We start from the raw sequence: 24,332 nt of genomic DNA, 5'->3' as shown, positions 1-24,332 counted from the left end.
ACCATTCTGATCCACACTCCTCACCAGTTGGTGGTAATGCACACCGAAAAGTTGTTAGCCAACCGCCATTAAACGAAACAAGACAAGACAGATGCATGCTGGTCCTACCATTGACAGCCCGTTTATAAACTTAATTTACCCAAATTGATCATAACTAAACAGAAACAAAGAAACCTAACTAAATAACAAAAAACATAATCTCAAAACATATATAACAAACAATAAAGTAGAATAGTAAACTAGATTATCCACAAAAATAGAAACTTTGTTAATGATTAGCAAAAGAATAAATGACTCAAACAATATATTTTCAAAAAGTTATATCCTTTTTTATTCTCCATCCATCTGTCTTTCTTGTCCAGATGGAGCTGGTGCCTATTTCAAGCAGTCTATGGACGAAAGGTGGGATACACTTTGGACAGGTCACCAGTCCATCACAGAGATATTCCAAAAACCTTATAAGCAACAGAACATTCTAGAGAGTTCAGACTTCTCATTCGTGAAAAATCTGTATTGATTGAACAAAAGTCAGACAGACAGCCAGACTTAACCTAAAGCAAACAAGGTAGGGAGGATGGTGGTAATACAACTTATATATACCAGAGTAAAATGTAAGTTTGGTTAAAAAGAGAAGAGTCATTGGGCATTAGATGACAAAAAGGAAAGAAACATGGAAAAGAGTTGGGAGACAGAAAGGTACTGTTACAAAATCCAAATAAAAAAGGAGGAATATAAAGAACTAGAAGAAACATGAGGAAAAATAACTTCCTTGAAGTAGGAAGTACCTTTTTCTGAACATGTAAGAGTTGGAAGATGTGAACATAGAACATTATCATAAGAAATGTAACTCATTAAGTTGCTTTGAAATGAATCTAAACCTTATTGGCTGACTTCAAAAATACTCAGGAATGCGAAGCCGCCAGTCCAAACGTGTTTTGACAGGGTGATTTTATAGGATTTGTATTTCTCCTTTTGAGCGTCATTTGGTCAACTCTCGTTGCCAGTTGGTATCGGCGGTATGCAGCATTCGGTTGTTTTCCGACCGCCATTGAACGCAACGAAGAAGAAACTGAAGCACGAAAGACGTCATCGGCCCGCGCCGATGTTAAAAAAAAACGTGTGAGGAGAGAAGCAAAAAGGATCGCTGGAGAATCCACGTGAAAGTGTGAAAACATGGAGGCAGTTCAACAGCCGGAGTTACAGCTGGCCCAGAGGTTAGCCTCCAATGAAAAGTCCACCAGGAGCAAGGCAATGAAGAAACTACGGAAATACATCAATGTCCGCTCACAGAAAGTCGGAGGTAGGCGACCCGAGGGAAACGGAATCGTTGTAAAATTGGATTTTCGCGCTCTGTGGTTTTCGTATAATTGTGAGGCTATTCTCTGCCTGTAGACTGAGGGGATTTGCTTTAACTGCTTAGGGACCATTTATTAAGTTTACTAGAAACCAAAAGATCTTGGATGCATTGTGACTCAGTTGAAGAAAACCAACGTTGAGTTATTCTCTTAGACAACAGAGGATGTACTAGCTTATTTAATTTGATTTTAATGCTCTTTCTGTTTTCAGGATTTTCTATGTAAAATAAAAAAAACTAGTATTAAAAAGTAGTATGGATACCATCCACATACAGCAGGCTACTTCGATCAGCTGAAAATTCATCTTCAAAGCCTTCAAGCTACAGTCAGAAGGAAAACGTTTGTTTTAGCTGATTATTCTGGCTTATCAAAAATGTAAAGAACCTGTGCAGCAGGTCCAGTTGGGGGCATTTCTCTTGCACCACTGTCACTGTTGTTCTAATCATAGTGACAGACATGAAGTAGTGAGCCAGGTAAGCCAGTGGGGCTGGAGCAGCAGCCCATTGTGCACAGAGGAAAGAGACTTTCTGTACTGTAAGCATGCTACACCTTAATTCAGCCAAACAATAATCAGCTTGAGGAATTTGACAGTGCTGCTTAAAGAAAATGGTAATAGTGAACATGTTTTAAAAGCTGAACTGCTATAGTTGTTTACAAGAAAGTCCACATTGAGTAATGCAGTTAAAAACCTTCAGCTGATGTAAAACACTGATGATAATTAGAAGACGTTTCTCCTATTTTTAGCTTCCCTTGATTGGCATCCTTTTTAATCCAGAATAGAATTTTAAATTTCCCCTGTCAAGCATACAGCCCAACATAATCACGCATAGTCATATATCAGATATTGAATTGTTCACATCTCTCGGTCTGCAGGTTTACTAGTGGCTACTAGAATATATATAAAAGTAGAATGGCAGAAAGATCTTTTAGTTATCAGGCTCCTCTCCCATGGAACTAAGTAGTTTTAGTTGGTGAGACAGACACAGTCTCTACTTTTAAGACTAGGCTTAAAACTTTCCTTTATAATTAAGCAAAAAAAAAAAAAAAAAATATATATATATATATATTTTTTTTTTGTTTTTTTATTATTATTATTTTTTTTTATTGTTAACTTGATCTGTCTCCTAGACATAATTAGTGGCAGAGCTTTTCCTGTGACAAAGTTTTTATGCTCTGTCATTTTCCAGCTTGCCTAGTGTGTCAGAGCTGAACTGATTAGTTTCGTTTCTCTCCTAAATTACGTCAGTAAGGGACGAACAGTAACTCCTGTAGAAGGCAGGATTTCTTGTGTTCAAACCGGAAGCACATATTCTGCAGGGCCTTCTTAAAAGGATTGTGTCTCATTATTTGAGTCTAGTAGAAGGATTTTTCTCTAGTTTTGCTAGAAATCCATTTGAACATAGCAGGAAGACTGCAGTGGGGATTCCCTGACCTAATATTAACAGAAATGGTAAATGGTAAAAATGGCATGTACTTATATAGCGCCTTTATTCAAGTCAGGAGACTTGACCAAAGCGCTTTACACTACATTCATTCACCCATTCACAAACACACTGATGGTGGCAAGCTACATTGTAGCCACAGCTGCCCTGGGGCTCACTGACAGAAATGTCCATCTGGCAGTAATCATACTCAGTCTCTTTTTCATGTTCTCTCGATTTACTGTCTCTGGTTTTTAGGTGCATTCACAGCAGAAGAACTTCTCAAGCTGTGGAAAGGCCTTTTCTACTGCCTGTGGATGCAGGACAAACCACTGCTGCAGGTTTGTCTGCACTGAGCTGCCTTTCATTTTCACTTCAACAAGGCTTTTCGTAGAGATCATGAAGCTTATTTATTTCTTAAGATACTGCAGAGTATGCTAAGTTCCTGAATAAGACACCAAAGCACCTCCTTGTTATCTGGAAGAAATAGATATTTACATTTATAGGGCCCTATAAAATCAGTTTTATTTTTTCCCAAATTCCGTTGTATTTTTTCCCAAATTCCATTTTTTCCATTTCAATTTTTGCAATTTCATTTTTTTTTACCCTTTACTGTTATTTCAGTCGTAAAAAGAATGTGCTTTTAACGTTAATGATTAAAATTTACACAAATAAAATAGGAATGAGCTTAAATTTATTTCGCTGACACGTAAAAGTCAGGAGGGAACTGCTTGGCTCTGTACACAGGGCTTAGCGTCGTGTTTCTCAACTTTTTCGCCGAAAGCGGAGCTGTGGAGAGCGACTTCGCCATTTTTTCATTGTTTTGATGGGGAGGGGGAGCGGAAATGATGGAACGGGAGGGGTTGTGTCGCCCAGATTTGCGTCCCCCGGTGTGCATTTCCCCCCGATGTACGTTCTTCTCCCACACAAAAACAGAATTTCATTTCAAATGTAGAAATTCCATGTTTACACTAGATTCCGCGCTAATTTGCCAATTCCACGACTCCGTCCGCGATTCCGTGATTGTGGAAATTATTGGCCCCTACATTTATGTAGTTTTATGTAAATATGTGGTTTGAATAACTGAAATCTTTTTTTATCTGATCAGTTGCCAGCAGTAAATGATCTAGCCATCCAGCTTATCACCTTTGATCATTGCTTCATTAAATATTCGTATTAATGCTGGGTATAAATGATTGCTTCAAAATCAAAGACACAATCTTCATGCTCATTCTGAAGCACTGAATTCTGCTCATTCACTAAATGCAATCATCAAAGGATAATTTTACCTTTAGGTTCAATAAACTGACTGTAAAGTGTCTAGAATGTGTTGTGCTATTTAAATACTCTGAATTGAATAGTCGCTGTGGTTTTTGTGTCAGATTCTTTTGTCTTGCTGTCAGTAATGTTGTGGAATCACGGCTCTATGTTCTGTAAACATATCTACACATCCTCTCTATTTCCTAAGGAGGAGCTGTCCCACCAGATCTCCAAACTCATCCACAGCTTCCATGACATCGACAGACGTAAGTTTTCTGCTGCATTGTTGTTCGTTATACCAGAGACTTGCAGTTTCTACCACTTGACACAATTTTCTCTGCAGAGCTGATGTATTTGAAGAGCTTCCTGCAAACCTTAGAGCGAGAGTGGACTGGGATTGATCGGCTGCGGATGGACAAGTTCTACCAGGTTTGTGCCCTCTGCTATAGAAAAGCTGTGATTAAAACACTCTGACCGCTCATCCTGAATGTAAACTAGAGATTTGTTTCTGAAAAAAAAATCTTTCTAAAGAAAACATTTATTTATTGGGGGAAAATCCCTTTAAATTGATCAAAGAGTCATCTGCTTTTTAGCTTGTCTCAGTAAGATCAGTTATTGCCAGCGCTCTGGGCTTTTCCATGGAGAAGACCAGAGGTGAGGTTTGGTGGAAGCTGTTTGGATATGAATCTTCCACTCCACATGGACTTATAAACCTCCAACAGCCACTTTTCTCTTTCTTTTTTGTTTCAATGCAGTGTTTAAATGAGTTGGTCTACCTTCATGCATCAGTAGTTTAAGTAATAAATGAATAAAAACGACAAAAATGTCTAAAACAAACAAGTCAGCAAATCATTTAGGAGCCAAGGCTGTGGTTCAACCTGAACTTTTAAAGATGTTTTGCTTGTTTTTGTTTTTTTTTATTTTCTGATTGTTGGATCTGAAGATTTGGCTAAACGTTAGAATTCAGTTATGATTTAGCATCAAACTTTATACTTCTCACAATAATGCCTATGGACCTGGCCCAATTTGTTCAGCATGCTTATTAGACTTTTGTTTTTGAGAAATATTATTAAAAAGATGCCCATAAATGGGAAATGTTAAGAGTAAATTACACTTTTCCAGGCTATGTTCAGACCGCAAGCAGCAAAAGCAACAAAAACATGCGTGCTGCTTAATTTTTGATGCTTGTACAAGTTTAGTTCTGACATGTTGCTAAAGCATCTCTTCTGCTCTGGCTGCGTGGTGTAAACGTGGGTCTGATGTGCGTTGGGCAGAGCTACTCTATCCTTTCTTTGCCTGTAACAATGACAGCTATATTTGCTGTGATCAGTGGGTTAAAAAGTAGTTTTAAAATGTTTTTCAGTGAGAAAGTCCACATTAAAACTTCATCTGTGCAATCAGTTTATCCAGATTACCATCCTCCATTCAAATATGATTTCACTGTGGGAGCCACTCGGACCCCCATTTACTGGCATTGCACCGTCACTAGGAATCCCATTCAACAGCAGCCTCTTCGCGGTTTGCCGTGGCGGCTGGATGGTGTTTTTCATGTACGTAATCCAAGCTGCAAGCACCCGGATAATAAAAGCGAACATGTTTTGCCGGCAGATTTCGGCATTTTAAGTTAAAATGTTTCAGAGGAGTGATCATAGTGATCTGTATCATCAATTATGTGTCTCTCTCCCTGCAAGCACCCAGCTCAGCTTCTCTGATTGGTTGATGTGGCTTGTCGAGCAGCAAAATGTTAAATTTTTTCAACTCCAGCAGCAGCTCTGCGTTTGCAGAGTGTCCCGCATGTCATATGCTCACAAGCTCACAACACGTTGCTCCTGCTGCTCAAAACGCGCTGCGGGACTTTTTGCTGCGCCTTGATGCGCGTCAACCATTAACTTTGCATGTAAACTAGCTGCTCCTGCTGCCTCTGCTGCTTTAGGTGAACGTATCATAAGGAGGAACCCTGAACTGCTCCCAGCACAGAAGCGGGGAAGGAGGATTGACAGAAGAACAGATTGAAATCCTCAACCCACATAGAGCCCAGCCTTTATACCAGATGCTGATCCAGGCCCAAAATCAGAATCCATCTTCAATAATAATTTGTCTCTGATGCTAATTTTCCACTGATTGCTTCTTTCTGATGCACTTAATGGTGGCTAGCTTGAATTTGTTTTATAGACAACTCAAACAGGATTATTAAAAATTATAATTTCTACCGTTACCACCTGCAGTTATACTGCCTTAAATGTCAAAATGGCACCTCAACACTCTGGATGCCCGACGCTCTGGGCATTTAGCTGCTCTGCTCTTCTTGCTACCTAGAGAGTCGCTCGGCTTTATTTGCTTTAATGTGTTGGAAAAAAAGTTTTTTAACAAGTTTTTGAGCAGGAAAGTACAGTTTGATGCTCGATGTCTAGTTGCAAGAGTTTAGATTGTTCAGCTCTAGTTTCAGCCACTTTAGAGTCACAGCACACACAGAAACTTAAAATTGTGCAGGATTACATCTGTAAACGCCTTGAGGCGCGTCCAGCATTGACTTTGTGTCTAAACCAAATGCTCTTGAAGCTCAAAATGCGTTTGGTCTGAATGCAGCATTGCTCAGTTCCATAAAATCTCTTTCTTCATTTTCACCACTAGGCGTCCTTAGACTTGTGTTTAGCATCCTGTTGGTATGAAAAGACAAAGGGTATAAAATGCAGTGCCTTAGGAAGTTCTATAAAAACAAAGAAGAGCAAATGAGTTAAAAGTTGGTGTATAAATAATTTTATAAGCTTTCAGCTGCATGATGTAAGTACAGTTGAAACGTGAGAACATGTAAAGGTTAGCAGAAATGTTTGCACCCCTATTCTCTGTATCAATGCAGCCCACAAAGTTTTCACTTAAGGCATTCCCTTTACAAATAATCTTTTAATGTCTCCTCTACAGCTGGTCCGCTTCATGTTCAGACAAACCTTTGAAATCCTAAAGAGGAGCAATTGGGAAAGCAGGTAAGGAAGAAAAAAATTGAACTGCTCTTCAGTTTGAAGAAAAATAACTGAATATATGTTTTCAGTTCCATTGGCAAGTTTTTGGAGCTGCTGAAATCTGATCTCCTGCAAAAAGAGAATGAGGTGCCGTCTGGATTGCTGTTGCACATCATGGACCTTTACATGACTGAACTAGCAGCTGTTGGTGCTGCAGAGGTACAACCACCAACTGGTTGAATGATTGTGAACTAAAAACTGAAGTTTTTCTTGTTGTGTATTAAGTGTGAAGGTTATGGTGTGTGGATAAAGCAAAATTCAATAAGTGGATATGTTGGTACAAACCGACCGGCAACCCCTGCATATTCTGTCCCTATGGTTTCTAGTTTTGATTAAAAATAAGTAGTGAAACTGAGGTGTATCTTCCAGAATTTCATCAGTGAGGATTAATGTTTGGATTGTGTGAACTTTTGCATCATTTTTGAACTGTTGCAACTTTGCTATAGAACTAAGAACCTTTTCTTTATTTTGCAGCTGACTGCCGAACAGAACCTGACTTTTATAGAACCTTTCTGCCGGAAAGCAGCCAAAACCAAGAAGTAAGTTTTCCTGTGTGCTCAGCCTTAAAAATGAAACCAAATTGATGCTTAATAGAAGCTATGCAATATGCTGGGTACCTTTGAGCAGGTTCTACGTCAACCCAAAATTAAAATACAGAAGCTTCATAGTATGAAGCAGCAGCTGCTTCAAAATGTTTGAGAAAAGAACAGAAAATAAACAGCTTTACCCTGAGATTCTTATTTAAATAATATAACATTTTGACACACTACTTTTTATATTTAGCAACAAACTGCTTATAAAACCGACTCAATATATTTCCAGATATGAATAATAAAAATCACTAATGCAATTGATGTGGTTATATTTGGATTTATGAGGAAACTGAGTAATTTTTACATTTAGTCTGATAATATATATATTTTTTCTTTGCTTTTCCTCATCTCCTCGACACATTTGACTAACTTTACTACCCGCTGCCAGCTGCTCTACTATGATAAAAAATCTGTAACACAACTAATCCAGAGCATATTGGAAGTTAGCCGTTGCTAGTTAGCTCTTCTATATCAAGGCAGCAACCAGCATCTTCTGACCTCTACCTTTAGGAGTGATGCAGTTCTAAAGTCTGCTCACCTCTGTTTTAACATTTCCTAAGCCACTTGGAGATAAATCAGAACGTGGAAAAACGAGTGGCAGAAAAAGGAGAGTCGAAAGAGGAGATGAGGAAATGTAAAAAGAAGAGAGCCTCAAAGCCTTGTTTAAGAAAAAAAAAGAAAAACAGAAAATTTATACCTTTTTTTTTATGAAAACAAATGTATAAGGAAATATATATTAGTGATGGGTCCAGCAACATTGATACCTCGGTGCATGGGTCAAGCCCATATTGCAAAACACTGTATCAATTATCACTTATCTTAATTAAAGTTAATTTAGAATTGACTCTTAGTTTATTTATTGTTTTTACTATATTTATTGTTTTAAAAATGATTTAAAAACCTAGTCCACAAGCATCCTCAGTCACATTCCCACCTAAATTTTCACGTTATGATATATGTTGGCTGCATCTAAAATAACCGATATTTTCAATTTAAATGTAGATATGAAATGATACAATATAACCTCCAATAACTTCAATAATATCATTGCACTAGTTCATCAAATCAATTCAGTTCAGTCTGTCAAATAAGCTGCCTTTAGTGTACTTAAATGTCCAGCAGGTGTCAGTATTCTGTGAGACAGTATCAATACAGTTTGGCAATTTGTCCAAACGCTTCAAGGTTCCTCTTTAACCCATCACTAATATATATATTTCTGCTTTCATTTTTAATTGTCAGTGTTGGTCCTCCATAGTTTTCAAGAGTTATCGAATGAAAAAACATATATATATCTATATATATATCTACATATATGTATATATCTATATCTATATATATATCTATATAGGTATAGATATAGATGGATATAGATAGATAGAGATATATAGAGATATAGATAGATATAGATATATAGATAGATATATAGATAGATATAGATATACACATGCACTTTAAATTGTTTTTTAATTAATGGTAATACTGTAATTGCGAAAATTTCCATTTTCGAAATTGGCAGATTATTGGCAGATTTGCCCTTATTTTTATGGAAATGCAACTAGTTTATCTTCTGCTGGTAAGAGATATTCTGTCTGAGGGAGTCCAGCCTCTTTAAAGGGAATCATGCAGTGCTGTCCACCACTGTGTCCATAATGTTCTTCATCACATTTCCCTAATGACTTTCCTGTTCATTTTGTCTATTATTTTTTTATTTATTTATTTGTTTTAGCCAAACACTTTTCAGCGCCATCTGCAAAAGCTTTTTCAGCACCATCATTGACCAGGCTCCTTTTGCTGTAGAGGACTTAATGAAGGAGGTAAAAGCAGCCAGGATGTCAGAATCTGACTCAGGGCAGGAATCTGAGGATGACGATGACGAACTGGAGGAAGATGACAGACCCGTCAGGAAGAATCGAGCCGGGCAGCTGGACGATGGTATATCCTCACACTCATGAGCACGCGCCTGCTAACCTTGAAGCATTTTTATTGAAGTGAATTGTACCACCTGGTCTTATGCTCTCAGAGAATGATTTGGAAGTAGAAGAGGAAAGTGAAGATGAGCTGCTTCACCAGTTGGAGTCTGACTCTGAACTGCCAGATGAAGACATCGGACCGGTTCTCCAGGTGAACTTCTCTGTTTTTATATTAAATCTTTGTATTTTCCTTCAATATATTGTGGGTTGAATGCAAGGCCACCTTGGTTAACCAGAATTTGTTCATCATGAACTATGTGACTCTATAGTCACATAGCTATAATAGCTTCATCTGGTCTATTCCTGTTTGGTAGTAATGGGTCCAACAACACCGATACACCGGCGTATGTGTCGAGCTCTGACAGGAAAACCCAGTCGGTGTGCATATCGTTTTTTAAAAAGTCACTTGATCGATACGGGAGCTGTTTCAAACTGACTGACTCACTAAACATTGCTCATAAGCACATCTGTCAATGCAACAAATCTGCCAAGAAAATTCTGATCTTTTGTGGTTTATCATCAAATTAATCAAGAAAATTTGATCAGCCTCAGGAAAAAAGGTTTTAGCACAGCGAGACCATTCTGATCTCATGCTCACTTAATTTTTTTCTGTTATCTGTTCAAATTTATGGATTGTCTAAAAATCTATCTGAAAATATCATTTTCAATTTATATGAAAATATCAATTAAACAGGAAAGCATTGAATATGATTTTATATTATAGATAATCAAATCACTGTCAGTTTAGTCTGAGTCTGCCTGTAGTGTTTTTAAATGTCCAGCAGGTGTCAGTATTCAGTGACACAGGATCGACACAGTTTGCCAACATGTTGAAACGCTTCATGATGCCCCATGAATCCATCACTACTGTTCGGCTGCGACACTGTCCTGGTTGGAAATGTCAGCTGGGCCGCTGCCATAAACACCTCTTATTCCAGATGATAGACTTAGGGTTGTTTTTCATTGTATAGTCATTTAATGTCCTTGACATAGATATAAGCGCAACTTTACTCTGACCAACTATATCTGCTCTTTTTCATCCCTTTTCACATGAAAAAAGGCTCTTAGCTAATTTTTTATCTGTTTCTTTCCTTGACAGAACCTCTTATGGAGCAAGTTTACCTCAACGTTTTCTAATAGAAATTATTTATTGATCAGAGCTTCTATGTTCCTTTTGTATTTCTGCTTCTGTCTCCTTGGATTCAGGATGGATATTCATGCTCTGCAGCTTTAACCTCATCTCTGAGCTGATGCAGGCAGTCTGCTCTCACTCCTCTCTCGCTGCTCCCTCCCCACACATGCTGTCATTGTTGTTGGGACCGTCAATAAATACCTGAACTAGGGCTGGGCAATTAATTGCATTGGCAATCTAATTGCAATTTTACAAATTGCAGAGGAACCAGATTTTGGTCATGTTGCATTTAAGAGAGACAACATTTATCTATGCAGTCTTTTAGGTAATATGCTTAGAGTGGGTTTGCCTCTACACAGAAACATGCAGAACCATACATGCAAGTAGAAGTAGCCCCGTTTTCACCAAGATTTCTGTACAGTACTGCAAAAATGGACTCTGAAGAAAAAAAGCTCAACTTCACAAGAAAACTGCAACCCTGAAATAAAACATCTACAAGAATGTGGTTGCTGCAAAGTGAAATTGAAATAAAATTGCAATACTAGTTAGAAATATTTGCATTTTTTATTTTAATCAACGTTGTTCAGTCCTGATGTGAAACCAAAACTGTGAACAAGCAAAAAATCCATAATCCATTTGAATCCTTTCATTTACTTCTTTTTTATAACTTTTCTATATATTGATTGGGTTTTTGCCCCATAGCAAAAATGAATTAAATTTTTTAAAGGAAATCATGATATTAAAAAAATAAAATTAAAAACATTTAATTCACTGACCTTTAAACTACATGGAGTAAGAGGAGTACGTCAATAGAAACTGAAATCTTAACTGTAAATCAAAATTAGGATTTAAACGGATAATTTCCAGTTCTTCTATTTTACTTTGGTGTAATGTGAAAAGGTCCTTAAGAACCTGCAGTGCCACTGTCAAAAGATTGAACTCTTCTTATTCCACTATTTCCATAGTTTACGTGATGAAGGTGGTAATAATGTGTGTTGGTGTATTTTACAGTTTAACTATAGTGATCTGGCAGACGAGCTGTTTAAGCTGGCGAGGCGGAAGAGCACGCCCGGACATAACAGGCAGAAACTCTACAAAATCATCAAAGTGTGAGTAGAAGCTCTTAATCAAGTAGAGAACTTCCTGTTTTTAGCTCAGGGGGGCAAACCAAATGAGGCAAGTAATGTTTTGGTTTTTTGGTCCAAATTTTATGTAGTTGTTGCTTCTTTTTGCATATAATAGACTTGTTGGTGTCAGACGTCACGTTTCGACACTTTGTTCATCGCTAGCCTCCTGATCCTTGCTCTGTAGGGACCAGTATAACATTAGCAGTGTCTGTACTTGGTGATGTAGAGGTTCAGCTGCAGCTGTAATAAAATGCATTCAGGGAGGAACATCAAATCCCCCGGATCTCCAGGCTTTAGGAATGATACAGTTGATTTATCAGACTTGTGGTTATGATACGGGAATTAAGGTTGCTGAGATGTGGAAGCTGGCCAAAACAAAGTCCCATCACTTAGTCTCTTCCTAACATGACCTCTAATAACATCATAATGCAAACTGCCTCATGTATGTGATGAACGGTTTGTACTTAAAATGAAATCTCGATTACAATGCAAATTGTATTTTAATAATAAAATTGATTAATAATCCAAGCTTTGGTTGCCTAGGTAATGCTTTGTAAACCATCAGCTTCACAGAAATCACAGAATTGGTCCAGACCTTTGTTTTAGAGTAATTTTTGTTTGTTTTTGTGGATAACAGAAAATGTTTTAGAGTCATGGCCGGTGCTAGTGGATGTTTCAGGCAAATAACAGATTGACTTCAGTCTTGATTCAGTCAGAAGCATTTCAGAAAGTGGCTGGCATAGAACAGAAGTACTGCAGGGATAGTCAGGGGAACATTTTTTTCTTTGCTTTATTTTTGTATTTTCTGATGAATTGAACATAATTCCATCATTTAAAGCTGATTTTCCCCATCCTCTGTTTCCTCTCAGGCTGCGTGATCTCAGTCAAGGTAAGAGGCAGAGCATTTTCCTGTTTGCACTCATAAAGTAGTTCACTAAATCTTGTCTGAACTCACATTGTCTCATCCTTTTACTTCCTATTCTAGGCACATTTCCACAGGATGAATATCCAGAAGAGGTTTCCACAGATGAAGATGATGATATGTTTGGCAGCAGGAAGAGGATGAAGAGAGCAGCTCCCAAAGGGGACAGGGGGAAACCAGCAGAGAAGAAGAGCAAAGTTGACCGAGGTGAGTTTTTAAGCTTTAAATACATTTAAACTTTCACATCAGTTCTGATTCTCCCTGATATCGATTCAATATGGATTAGAGATATTGAAGCAAAGCCAGTATTTATTGTAAACGTTATGAAATGTTGTATTGGCTTAAAATTTCACCAACTTTTAGAAATACATAGATACATGCATCAACTTGGCCTTTAGGACCCACTGTACAGTGGTACACCTGACAGGCTTCTGCAGCCCTGAAGGCTGCTTAAGAAGGAATGCAAATATTCTGCAGGTTTGCTGTAGCAGAGACATATCTAAAACGAGCTGGACGGAGTGAGAATTAGGCCTGTTTTAAGTAGATAAATTAGGCTTTTATATTACCGTATTTTCATGACTATAAGGCGCACTTAAACGTCTTTTTTTTCCCTCAAAATGTGCGGTGCGCCCTATGGTGCGATGCGCCCTATGTGTGTTGTAACTGCGACTTTTGAGACCACCTCATTGAGGAGATGATGAAAGAGTGGCTGAATGTAAGGAGACCAGGTGTTTTTTTTTTCCACTCATCACCATCGCTGTTAATATGTAACTCCATGCGTGCCCATCTCACAGCTGATGTGAAAAACATGGGGAAACAAATTAACCCTGTGCTCGCTGTTCAACCGCTCGACGTCGGTGTGAACCGGACCCAGCAGGTGCAGCAGAAGCAGCGAGTTTACATGCAAAGTCAATGGTTGACGCGCGTATAGGTGCAGCAAAAGGTCCTGCAGCGCGTTTTGAGCAGCAGGAGCGTTTAAGCATCTGCCAACGAGCTGCTGCTGCTCGAGATGGAAAAATGTAAGTTTTGCTGCTGGACGCGCCGCATCAACCAATCAGAGAAGCAGATCTGGGAGCTGACAGCGAGACAGACACAGCGCTCTGATGACATATGAACGCAAATGAAAAAGGCTGGATTGATGAGGAGATGATGAAAGCGTGGCTGAGGGAGGTGTAGCCTATGTGAGGAGACCAGGTGGTTTTTTCCACGCATCACCATCTCTGTGTGCCCATCTCACAGCCGATGTGAAAAAAAAGGTGAATCAAATGGATGCTGTGCTCGCCGTTATCTGACAAAGGAACTTCAACCGCTCGACATCAGTGTGAACCGGCTGTTCAAAGTAAGGCTGCGAGCGGCGTGGGAGCGATGGATGACAGACGGAGACCACAGTTTCAGGATAAGTGGAAGGCAGCGCCGGGCAAGTTACGCCACCATTTGCGGATGGATTGTAGACGGACTAACGTGTCTGCTGCCTCTGTTGTTCAAGCTTTTGCAAAAGCCGGCATTATTTCTGAGGAGCTGCGCTGCACGGAAAGTGACTCTGACAGCGAAGAATGTGAAATTGGCATTTCTGATTTAGCGCAGCTGTTTAATTCAGAAACAGAGGATGATGACTTTGATGGGTTTGATTAATACTTTGTAATAAATACATGAATAAAGCACAATCATACTCAGTTTTGCTCCCGCTCTATTTTTCTACCTGAAAACTTAATTCAACAGCAGCCTCTGGGCGGGTCTCCTCCTCTTCACCGCGGTGGCTGGCAGGTGTTTTTTCATCTAAATAATCTAAATCTTGCAGCTATATTTGCTGTGATCAGTGGGAATTAAGTAGTTTTAATATGTTTTTAAGTGAGAAAATACACCTGAAAACTTAATAATTGCAGTCAGTTCATCCAGATTATCTATTTCTGTCGGAGCCGCTCAGACCCCCACATACCAGCGGTGCACCGACAGTAGAAATCCTTTCATCAGCAGCCTCTAGGCTGGGCAGCCTCCGGGTTCACGCGGTGGCTGGCAGGTGTTTTTCATCTAAATAATTTAAACTGCAGGCACCCATAAAAGCGAACATATTCCGTCGGCAGGTTTCAGGATTTTAAGTTAATTTAGGAGTGATCACAGCGCTGTGTCATCTGCGATGTGTCTGTCTCACGGCCAGCTGCCAGGTTTGATTAATACTTTGTAATAAATGCATGAATAAAGCACAGTCATACTCAGTTTTGCCCCCGCTGTATTTTTAAATACGCAGTAGAGGTATTTAAAGGTAGTAGAGGACATGTACCTGTATATAAAAAACGCGCCCTATAGTCCGGTGCGCCTTATGTGTGTGTTAAATACAGAAATGGGACACATAACTGAGAGTGCGCCTTTTAGTACGGTGCGCCTTATGGTCGTGAAAATACGGTACCATAAACTGAGCTCTGCTCTGTGTAGAATAGTCCAGATGACCTTGATAAAAAAATATTTGTTCACTAGCAGGGTTGCAGCTACATGTAATTGGTCATTGTGCACCGCCAAAGCAAATGCATTAAGCAAGTATGATTTTGCCAAAGCAAAATCATACCTGCAGAATGCATTAAAAAATGGTAAGCACAGGTGTGGGCTATTCCAGTTCATGGGGGCCAGTATCCTGCAACATTTAGATTCATCCTTGGTCCCACATACCTGAATCAAATAGCTGAGTTAACACCTTAGCATGCAGTCAGTTCCTCCAGCGTCCTCTCAATCATCTAATTATTTGATTCAGATGTGTCGAACCAAAGGCACATCTAAAAGTTGCAGGATGCCGACCCTCAGGAACTAGAATTGCCCACCCCTGATCACGCATATCCTATATTTGTTTACTTACTCTAGTCATAATAAGAGTTTTAAATTGATTAAAAAGCCATAATGTTAAAACTTACTTTATTTTGAAAAACCAACACTACCAGGTCCTGTTTGTCTGGCTAATGTCTAAAGCTAACAGGTGGCTACAGGTGCGCTGCTCTCGGTAGTAAAGGTACCAAAGAGGTACATTCCAAAAGCAGGGCGTACAATTTCAAATATTTTTAGTAAAGGAAGCACAATATACACCTGTACACGCTGCTAGCTAAAAGCTTGGTTACATTTTAACAACAGTGACATCATGATAACTTATTCTGTTTTGTCATAAGCTTGAACAACCTCATCCCCTCATGAAGTATTCCCGATTTTCCTTTTTCAGATGGAAAAAAGAAGGAACCAGACGGACAAAGTGACACCATGGAACCTGCAGATGAGGTACCTGTTAATGATGAAAAGATTAACAAAAAGAAAAAGAAGAAGAAAACAGGAGCTGAAGACGCAAAATCTCTGCAGTGTTCGGAGGCCCAGCCCTTAGATAAGAGGAGACTCCAACCAACGTTATGCAAGACTGTTGAGAATCAGCCAAAAACAGAGAAGGGACTCAATGGCATCTCTGATGCAGTGTTAACGGAGGAGGAGGAGGTACAGCAAACTGCTACATCGGATACTTCCTCTGACACTTTAGCTCCAGCATCTGGGAAGAAGAAAAACACAAAGAAGGGCCAGAAAGCTGAAGCTAAAGCACAGAGCGTATCTGCTGATGATTCACTGCCCACAGAAAGTCCTGTAGCATCAGCTGAGGAAAGAGCTCAAACTCCTGCCAAGAACAAAAAGAAGCATCGGAAGGCTGAGGGCAAGGAGGTCCAACAATCAGGTCCTAATGAAGCTCCAGTACATGATCTAATGCCCGAACTAAGAGCTGAGACTCCAATTTCGGCCAAGAAGAAGATTCAGAAGATGAAAGAAGAGCATAAAGTTGTGGCTCACACAGACGGGGCCAGATCGGAAAACTCTGCTGGGGAAATCACATCTAGCGCGCAACATAAAAAGATTACAAAGAAAAAGGGCAAGCAAGAAGTGAACACTGATGAAATCCAGCAGACAGGTTCTGAGTCCAGACCTGCAGGGGAGACCACTCCAACGCCAAGGAAAGGGAAGAAGAACCTGAAAGGAGAAAAGATGACTGGAGGGTCAGAAAACACTCCGATGGATGCCGCAACAATGAAACGACTGCAGAAAAAAAGAAAGAGCCCCATATGCGGAGCTGACCAGCTGGATGAGGTTGGAAACAGCAGCGCAGATCCAGAGCAGCCAGCGGCAGAAGCTGAAATAATCAGGTCTCCTGAGAAAAAGGCAAAAATAAAGAAGAAGAAGATCCAAGTGCAGTTTGAGTTCGAGGCAGATGAGTTGGAGGGAACCACAGCAAACGACAGCATGACTGAAGTAAAGAGCAAGAGTCCAAAAACCAAACCTAACAACGTGAGTATGAGAGGAAAAGATTGCAGGTTTTATCATCATTCCACAGTGGCGTTGGATGTGACCCTGACATCGAAGGGTTGACGGTTCAAGCCACGACTCCCGACTTTCAGTGTCGTTGTGTCCTTGGGCAAGACACTTCACCTGCATTGTCTACTGATGGTGGTCAGAGGGCCTGGTGGCACCAGTGTACGGCAGCCCCGCTTCTGTCAGTGAGCCCCAGGGCAGCTGTGGCTAAAATGTAGCTTGCCACCATCAGTGAGTGAGTGCGTGTGTGAATGAGTGAATGAATGTAGTGTATAGCACCTTTATTCAAGTCTCCTGACTTGAATAAAGGTGCTATATAAGTACATACCATTTACCATCACTCACTCAGGACCTTTAGGCTTAGAACACACGGGGCATGCTTCATAAGTAGCAGCTAATTAAACATAATTGGGGGGAAAAAAGAAAAACAAACAAAAGGGGAGTTTCTGATAGCCACAATTTCCTACAGGCCAAATCTTCCCATGGAACACCTTCTGTGGGGGCGCCTGAAAGTTTAACATTTGCTTTAATTTACGAAGCTCTCTGTCTGCAGACGTGAGCTGCTTGAACATTAAAGTCCACAAACTTCCACGTTTTTAGGTCATCTATAACCTGGTGCTCCATGCAACGATGCGCCCAGCCTGCGTAAAGTTGTTTATTTGATCGCGGTGTTAATATAGCTGCTGTTTACTGCCCTCCAAGAAGAAAAAAGAAAGAAAGAAGGAAGGTTTAAAGTCGCTGCAGATTCAGCGCCATGTCTGCTAGGAAGTTGTTGGTTGTGGGCATGAACGCAGGGAGGATCCATCAACTCACCTTCTTGCTCGCCCTATGATGGGGATGAAGTTTTTAGCAGAGCTGACGGTTTCCTCCTGGGAACCCTCTTTTATACCAAAACGCTGCCAATATGCCATTAAACAGTAGCTTTACATGAAAAACACGGTCAGCTCGCCTGGAACACGACAGATACATCGATAGGCGTTAGAGATAAGTTGTTAAGTTATGCACATGTTACTCTAGGGTTTGGATAAGCCACAACTTATAACAGGGTTTCCAGGGGTCATTAAAAATCATTAAAAGTCATTAAATTATTATTTTTTAAACTAAGGCCTTAATTAGGATTAAAAATCATTAAATGTGATTATCCTGGCATTAAAAATGCTTTATTTAAAAAAAAAACAATTTATAAAAACAATTTTGTCAGATATATCAGGTATAACTGGTTCCCTGTGTTTGCACGGAACTGCCTCCGGCTGATCGTAAAGCCTTATGTTCGAAAATAGGAGCTTAACATGCAAAAAAAGCTAGAGAATGTGGAAAATGCAAATTTCAACTTAAGTGTCTGGAAAACGAGAAATTCCGGACATGGCAGCCGTCTGTCGACGGTAAAGATGATGGATTGTGCCGTGTTTTTTTTATTATATATATATATATATATATATAGTAATAATGCGAGTCATGGATACTTGTAAGAGCATTAAAAAGCAAAAACCCTGTAACTTAGCCTTAACGTATGTCAGCGATCACATAACTAACCTGTAACTAAAGCCCCATGTAAATTAGTTGTTTCTTATTTGTTATTTCAATAATCAGTTAATCTAAATTAATCCGATAAATTGTTTCAGCCCTAGCAAAGACTACACTGTCTAATCACTGCTACAATTTCTATCAGCTCTATTGAGCTCAAGCATGGTGGACAGGCCCCCTCTGTTGTCTGTTAGAACTGTGGATAGTCTATTTTTTAAGGATGACCAAGCTAAACTTGCCAAATGCAGGTTTCAAGTGTAGTGTTTGTAGGTGGCTGAACATTCTCAGCTAGTTCTGGTTCTCAGTTTCCTTGTTGTAAACAAGCAATTAACCACCAAACAAGTTAGAAGTTGGCAAGCTAACTGGTTGAGACCAAAGTGAAACAGTAGTTAAAAGAACTTCCAGAGCAGCTCTGCTGTTACAGAGAAATTTTTCATATGAAGCTCTTTGTCACAGATCCACTATCTTCACTGACATCAGTACAATCATTAAAGGTTTAATAAGAGTTGTCATTTCTTTCTTGCCATAGCCTGTCGTTAAGTCTCCATAGAGCCTAGAAAAACAGAGTAGTCGCAGGATTTTCAGAGTGAACAGTGAACTGAACTGTAACCGTCACATTTTTTGGACTATAAATCTGTTCACTCAGGGGAGAAGCCTTAGACTCTGTGTTGGGGATGGGGGATCTAAGATTTTAAATGATTTCTTCTTACAGTAAACAAGACATTATGTTTAAAATCCCCCCAAAAAATAAAAATCATTTGAATCGTTGTTTTTATCATTTTATTGTTACCATTGGCTCAATGATGCTAGCAGCAGCAGCACATCAGAGCCCCACACAGCAGAACGGAGATATCAGGACTAGGCTGTTTGTTTGTGGACTTTTTTCTGTGGAGATGATGCTAAACCACATTTTCAGGAACACTTCTGCTGCTGTAGTTTGCATCAACACCATCCGTCCTATGGAGGAACAAATTTAAAATCAAGGGCAGATTCTCTGCTCTAGAAAATGACATTCAGCCACTGACATGCGATTGACCAATTCTTGCTGTGTGCTTTTATTCCACAGATGCAGTCTACCCCCCATCAATCAAAGAAGGTCAGATTTGGGCTGAGGAATAATAAAACAGCAGGTAAGAATGAACCCGATAACCAGTTAAAGTGAAGTGAATCCATCTGATCTCCTAATTATTGCATCTGTTGATGGGTTAGGCATGAGAATGCAGTGATTGATATTGACGAAGTAGTACAAGGAACAACTAAGGAAATGTTCAGGGTTTTAAAGGAGTTGATGGCTCCACAGACCAGGGCTTTGTCTGCACAGAGCCTTTAGACGTACAGTGTGAGCAGGTAGATTGCATCAGAGCGTCGGGTTGCACAGTTTAGGAACATACATCAGGAGCTGTGAACTTTTAAACCCTTAGGTTTAAAAGCTACAGTGTGAGCTGTAGCTGCATGCTATGATTGAAAATATTGTAACGTAATTCTGACTTGCTAAGCTACATTTAGGATTAGACTGTGCGTAAGTGCATGAATCAATTGGGAAGGGAGGTTTCTACATTTCTCTCTGTTAAACCTATAATGCCAAATGTATCGTATTTGATACATATGGTTTCTGAAATGTTTTGCGTCCGACACCTTTTGCATAATTTAATGGTAAAAACTTTGCTCAAAATCCTATTGTACACAATCAGATATACCTGATAACAGAGGGCAGAAGACTACACAAAACATAATCTTGACTTATCGCATAGTAATAAATTATTAATATCAAAAATGTATTTCTGTTTTTTTCTTTTTACATATTTTGTTAAAAGGCCAAATAAGGACTTCAAACCAAAAAAAAAAAAGTAATTTTCTATTTTGTTTTATTCTTGGATCGGGCTTTAAAGGGTTAAACCTGGTCAGTTTGCAAGTGTTGGATGCATACTTTATACAGGTTATTAAATACATATATTTTAGAGAATTTATTGACCAGTTTTTTGTTAGTTAAAGTAAAATGTGCTATACAATAGAGATGTCCTAAGTTATTTTTGTATTGTATTTCTATTGTATGAAATAGAAGTCTGAATGTATAGCAGGTTGGGTTTATTGTTTTTTATTTTCCTGATGTGTCTTTAGGTTACTCCTGTTTTTTAAGTCGAGATATTTAATGTAAAACACAGTAATTCTGTTGTAACAGTTTTGCTTTCTGTCATTTAGAGTTTAAGAAGACTGATCTCACTGTGCTTCTCAGTCCGGAGGGTTCGTCTCGAGTGCCGTTTGACCCGCAGCAGAAACCAAAGTTTGGGGTCTTAAAGTCTCCGCCCACTCCTGTATCCTCTGGTTCCAAGAAAACCCCCAAGAAGAACAGGGGCAAATTGCTCCAAGCAACACCTAAAGGACGACCTTTGGGAAAGCGCAATTTTTTTTAAGTCTTTAAGAACTGTTGGGAAGAAAAAAAAACACACATTGGCTGTGAAAAGTTTTATAGCGGTTTGAATTCTGTAAACATCTCTATTTTTGTTAATCTAATCAAAATGTTCCAGTTAACTTGTTTGGATTTATTCATTGTTCAAATAAAGGCATTCATTCCAATGATGTGGTACAAAATGACGACTATGAGGTGCGGTAGGAGTTGTTCCCCATAATAGGGAAGCTGTTTTTACTCTTAATTCTAGATTTTCTGTATGGTGCATCTGAAAGGTATAGACAGCATTTCACTTTTTTCACATTTGGCTTTGGTTCAACCTTAATCCAAATAATTTTTATCTTCTTTTATACTAAGAAGATGCATTGAAGGCCTTATTTGGGGGGGTTTAGAAGGCATATGATCACACCAAAAATAGGGTGCAGTTAACCCCCCTAAAGATATCGCATAATTCTGTTTTGTAATAAATAGTTGTTGTTTTTTTCTTTTCATTAGAAGAATTCTAGGATGTCAATCATTTGGTAATTTTTCCGTCCCTGCTAAATATTAGTGTTACTCAACAGAGTCATTCTCTCTACCAAGCCTTCACTATTAACAGCAGTGTGAGTAATTTAAAAACATTAAATGAAAGAAAAAAAGCAGAAAAGATGTTTTAGTATTGGTCAGCACCAACCCCTAAAGAAAAGAAAAATCTCTCACATGATTTCAAAACTCAAGCCCAGTCTTATGAAACGGACATTTAGATGTACCTGTCTGTTATAGGAGGTATTAAGCCAGAAAATGACATTAGATTTAATATCAATTTCATATTGTAACTGCCAGCTCCACCTAACCAACAATGAGAAATAATGTTTTTCAAATGGCTTTTTAGTCCAGAGCTGTAGACACCTTGTTCATTACCTAGAAAGTTATACTCAGTGTGCCTCAAAAAGGGCTACAGTAGTAAAGACGGCTAAATTAAGAGCTAAACTGAGAATGGGGGCCTGGTGCATGAGTGTGCAAATAAACAGATGAGAGAAGATTGAAGAAGTCAACGCATTTCATGTCATTGCTGCAAACGGTAATTCTACATTTAACAAAAAATGTACTGTCCACTAAATTGGGAAAATAACTGCTGGAGCCTTTTAAACACCGTAAGCACAAATGTAAATTTCACTATTATTTTCTTTGCTTATCTTAAATATAAAGTTCTGAGTTTAATGATGCAGTTTCAACAAGGAACAACTAAAAAATGAATAAGTACTACTAAGTAATCAAGTACTAAATGAATTGTAAATTAGATACGCTACAAACAAGGATTTCGTGAAGCTGACGGAAGAAAATCCACTGCTATCTAATAATTTGGCAGAACATGTAGAAGCACATTTTACTTTTGTTGCGAGTTTACAGAATGAGACTAATGGAAATAAATCCAAAAGAGACCAATGAACATCACACAAAAGAGCTGAAAGCTTAAATAGTTCCACAAGCTGAAATCACATCAGATAAGACAGAAATAAACATAGAGAAGGGTAGAGGGATGGTGACAAAACTGATGGAGGGAATGACAGAAAGAAAGAGCAAGGAGACAGTGTCCATTTTAAAGGTAGAGTTAGATTTGCTGATTTAGAAAGCAAGGAGACACACATGAGAGAATGGAACATTCAAAGTGAGACTATCAACAGTCATTGATATAAAATTTTACTTCATGGTACTGCCAGAAAGCACCAGTTTTAACTTAAATCCAGTTGATCTACAAGAACAACTTCTCTTGCCACTAAAGCTGCAGTCTGTAAGTTTAAAAATCACTTTTTTGTCATATTGGCTAAAACTGTCCCTATGCCCAGACAGCAGTACATGTGATATGTAACCTGTGAAAAAAAACTGCTTCAATTGGTCCCGCCTACTGCCTGTATTTCAATCTGGAAAGAATCATTTGGGAGGAGTCAAAACAACCAATCACAGCCAGAGGAGCGTCTGATGGAGTGTCAATCACAGCTCACACACGCTGAATCCTTATCCATAATTATGAATAAATTAATAAAAGTCCTTTTTGGATAGACCTAGGTCTCTTTAAAAAAGAGATTTTTATCTCATCGAGATCTAACTGTATTTTACATAAATGCATCACAGTTTATTATTGGATATCAGAAACTATAGTGTTAGAAAAGAAACCAAAGACTCATTCATTTCAAAACTGTTGTCATTGTTTTGCTGTAATGGCACAAGGAAGCGTACAACTGAGCTACACCTGAAAAACTCATAACACCTCCAGGAAAAAATTTACATTGATGCTTTTTTGTCAAAATTAATATTCTTGAAAATCTGGTACTTTTGATATCCTCGCAAAATACATCCAGATCTAATTAAAAAATAATGTGCATATTATTAAAAAAAACATTTGAATGCATAAAAATACACCAGTGTCAGTAGTTTTGCTACTGTGCAGCCCCAATTACAGTTTTGTGATGGTTACAATTACTTGAAATATATTAATAGGTATTTTCTGTCATTTTTTATTACCTTTTATGTGATTAACAGTCCTGTAACTTCAAAGGTTTTTGCCTTTCTTTTGTAGTTTTCAATTGATATTTAAAAATATCTTGTGGTGTTTCAACAATCAGAGAGCTCTCCATGAGAAATATAATTCCTAAATTAGTCATATTTGTGCCTTTATATTCAACTGATGGTTTATGTGAATTACTGCTAGTTTACTTTGGCCCTAAATTTATATTATTTATTATACCCATACTATTTCATCTATAATGTGTTGTTTAATTTCTACAAAATACAAAGACAATATGAATTCATCTGAGGCATGTTATTTATCTAATTACTTATAGTTATTTTTTTTTTTTTTATTATGATTGAATTAATAACAACCTTACATCTATTTCATTATATGCCGCTGGTGAATTTACAATGCTTTTTGTTTGACCAAATCTGGGATGAATTTGTAACAGTTTAAACATTGCACTATACATTATAGATGTGTGTATTAATTCAATAACCAAAAACCAAATATTTATGATCAACCTCATTGCTGGCTTTTGCAGATTTAAGAGTAGTGAGCGGATTTGTTTGCACCTTTCTGCGTTAAAATGTAGTTACAAAGGTGGCTTCAGTTCAATGCTTTGTCTCCCTTAAGAGAAAAATCTCTGGAGCATCACTGTTGTCTTGGGAATGACAATCTATATTATCTGAAATGCCGACAATTGATTGAGTTTGTTCACCTTAATGTTTATTAATAAGAGAAAACCTGAAATGTACGGAAGAGGATTAGGGCCACTGAAAAAGAAGAA

At 38.5% G+C, this 24,332-nt stretch overlaps 1 protein-coding gene across 1 annotated transcript; it reads left to right on the top strand.

Annotated features, from left to right (window-relative positions):
* Positions 1-1,088: 1,088 nt before the first annotated feature.
* On the top strand, positions 1,089-21,221 carry LOC119789310 (ribosomal RNA processing protein 1 homolog A-like). The gene is made up of 15 exons (XM_038294143.1): positions 1,089-1,300; positions 3,035-3,117; positions 4,245-4,302; positions 4,380-4,465; positions 6,956-7,017; positions 7,083-7,212; positions 7,528-7,592; positions 9,373-9,578; positions 9,667-9,767; positions 11,760-11,857; positions 12,745-12,764; positions 12,861-13,004; positions 15,997-17,096; positions 19,711-19,774; positions 20,844-21,221. The coding sequence occupies exons 1-15, from the start codon at positions 1,174-1,176 to the stop codon at positions 21,053-21,055; spliced, it is 2,556 nt and encodes an 851-aa protein (XP_038150071.1). The 5' UTR covers positions 1,089-1,173; the 3' UTR covers positions 21,056-21,221.
* Positions 21,222-24,332: the final 3,111 nt, after the last annotated feature.

Source organism: Cyprinodon tularosa, unplaced genomic scaffold (genome assembly GCF_016077235.1).
Source record: "Cyprinodon tularosa strain WSP-4 unplaced genomic scaffold, ASM1607723v1 ctg335, whole genome shotgun sequence".
In the NCBI taxonomy this organism is placed as follows: domain Eukaryota; kingdom Metazoa; phylum Chordata; class Actinopteri; order Cyprinodontiformes; family Cyprinodontidae; genus Cyprinodon; species Cyprinodon tularosa.
This window is presented reverse-complemented; position numbering and strand designations above follow the sequence as displayed.

Excerpts from the sequence above, each read along its gene's own strand:
- LOC119789310 (XM_038294143.1), top strand. The coding sequence starts at position 1,174 with ATGGAGGCAGTTCAACAGCCGGAGTTACAGCTGGCCCAGAGGTTAGCC. Across the intron at positions 13,005-15,996 it reads GAAGAGCAAAGTTGACCGAG|ATGGAAAAAAGAAGGAACCA; the intron begins GTGAGTTTTTAA and ends TTCCTTTTTCAG. Across the intron at positions 19,775-20,843 it reads GAGGAATAATAAAACAGCAG|AGTTTAAGAAGACTGATCTC; the intron begins GTAAGAATGAAC and ends TCTGTCATTTAG.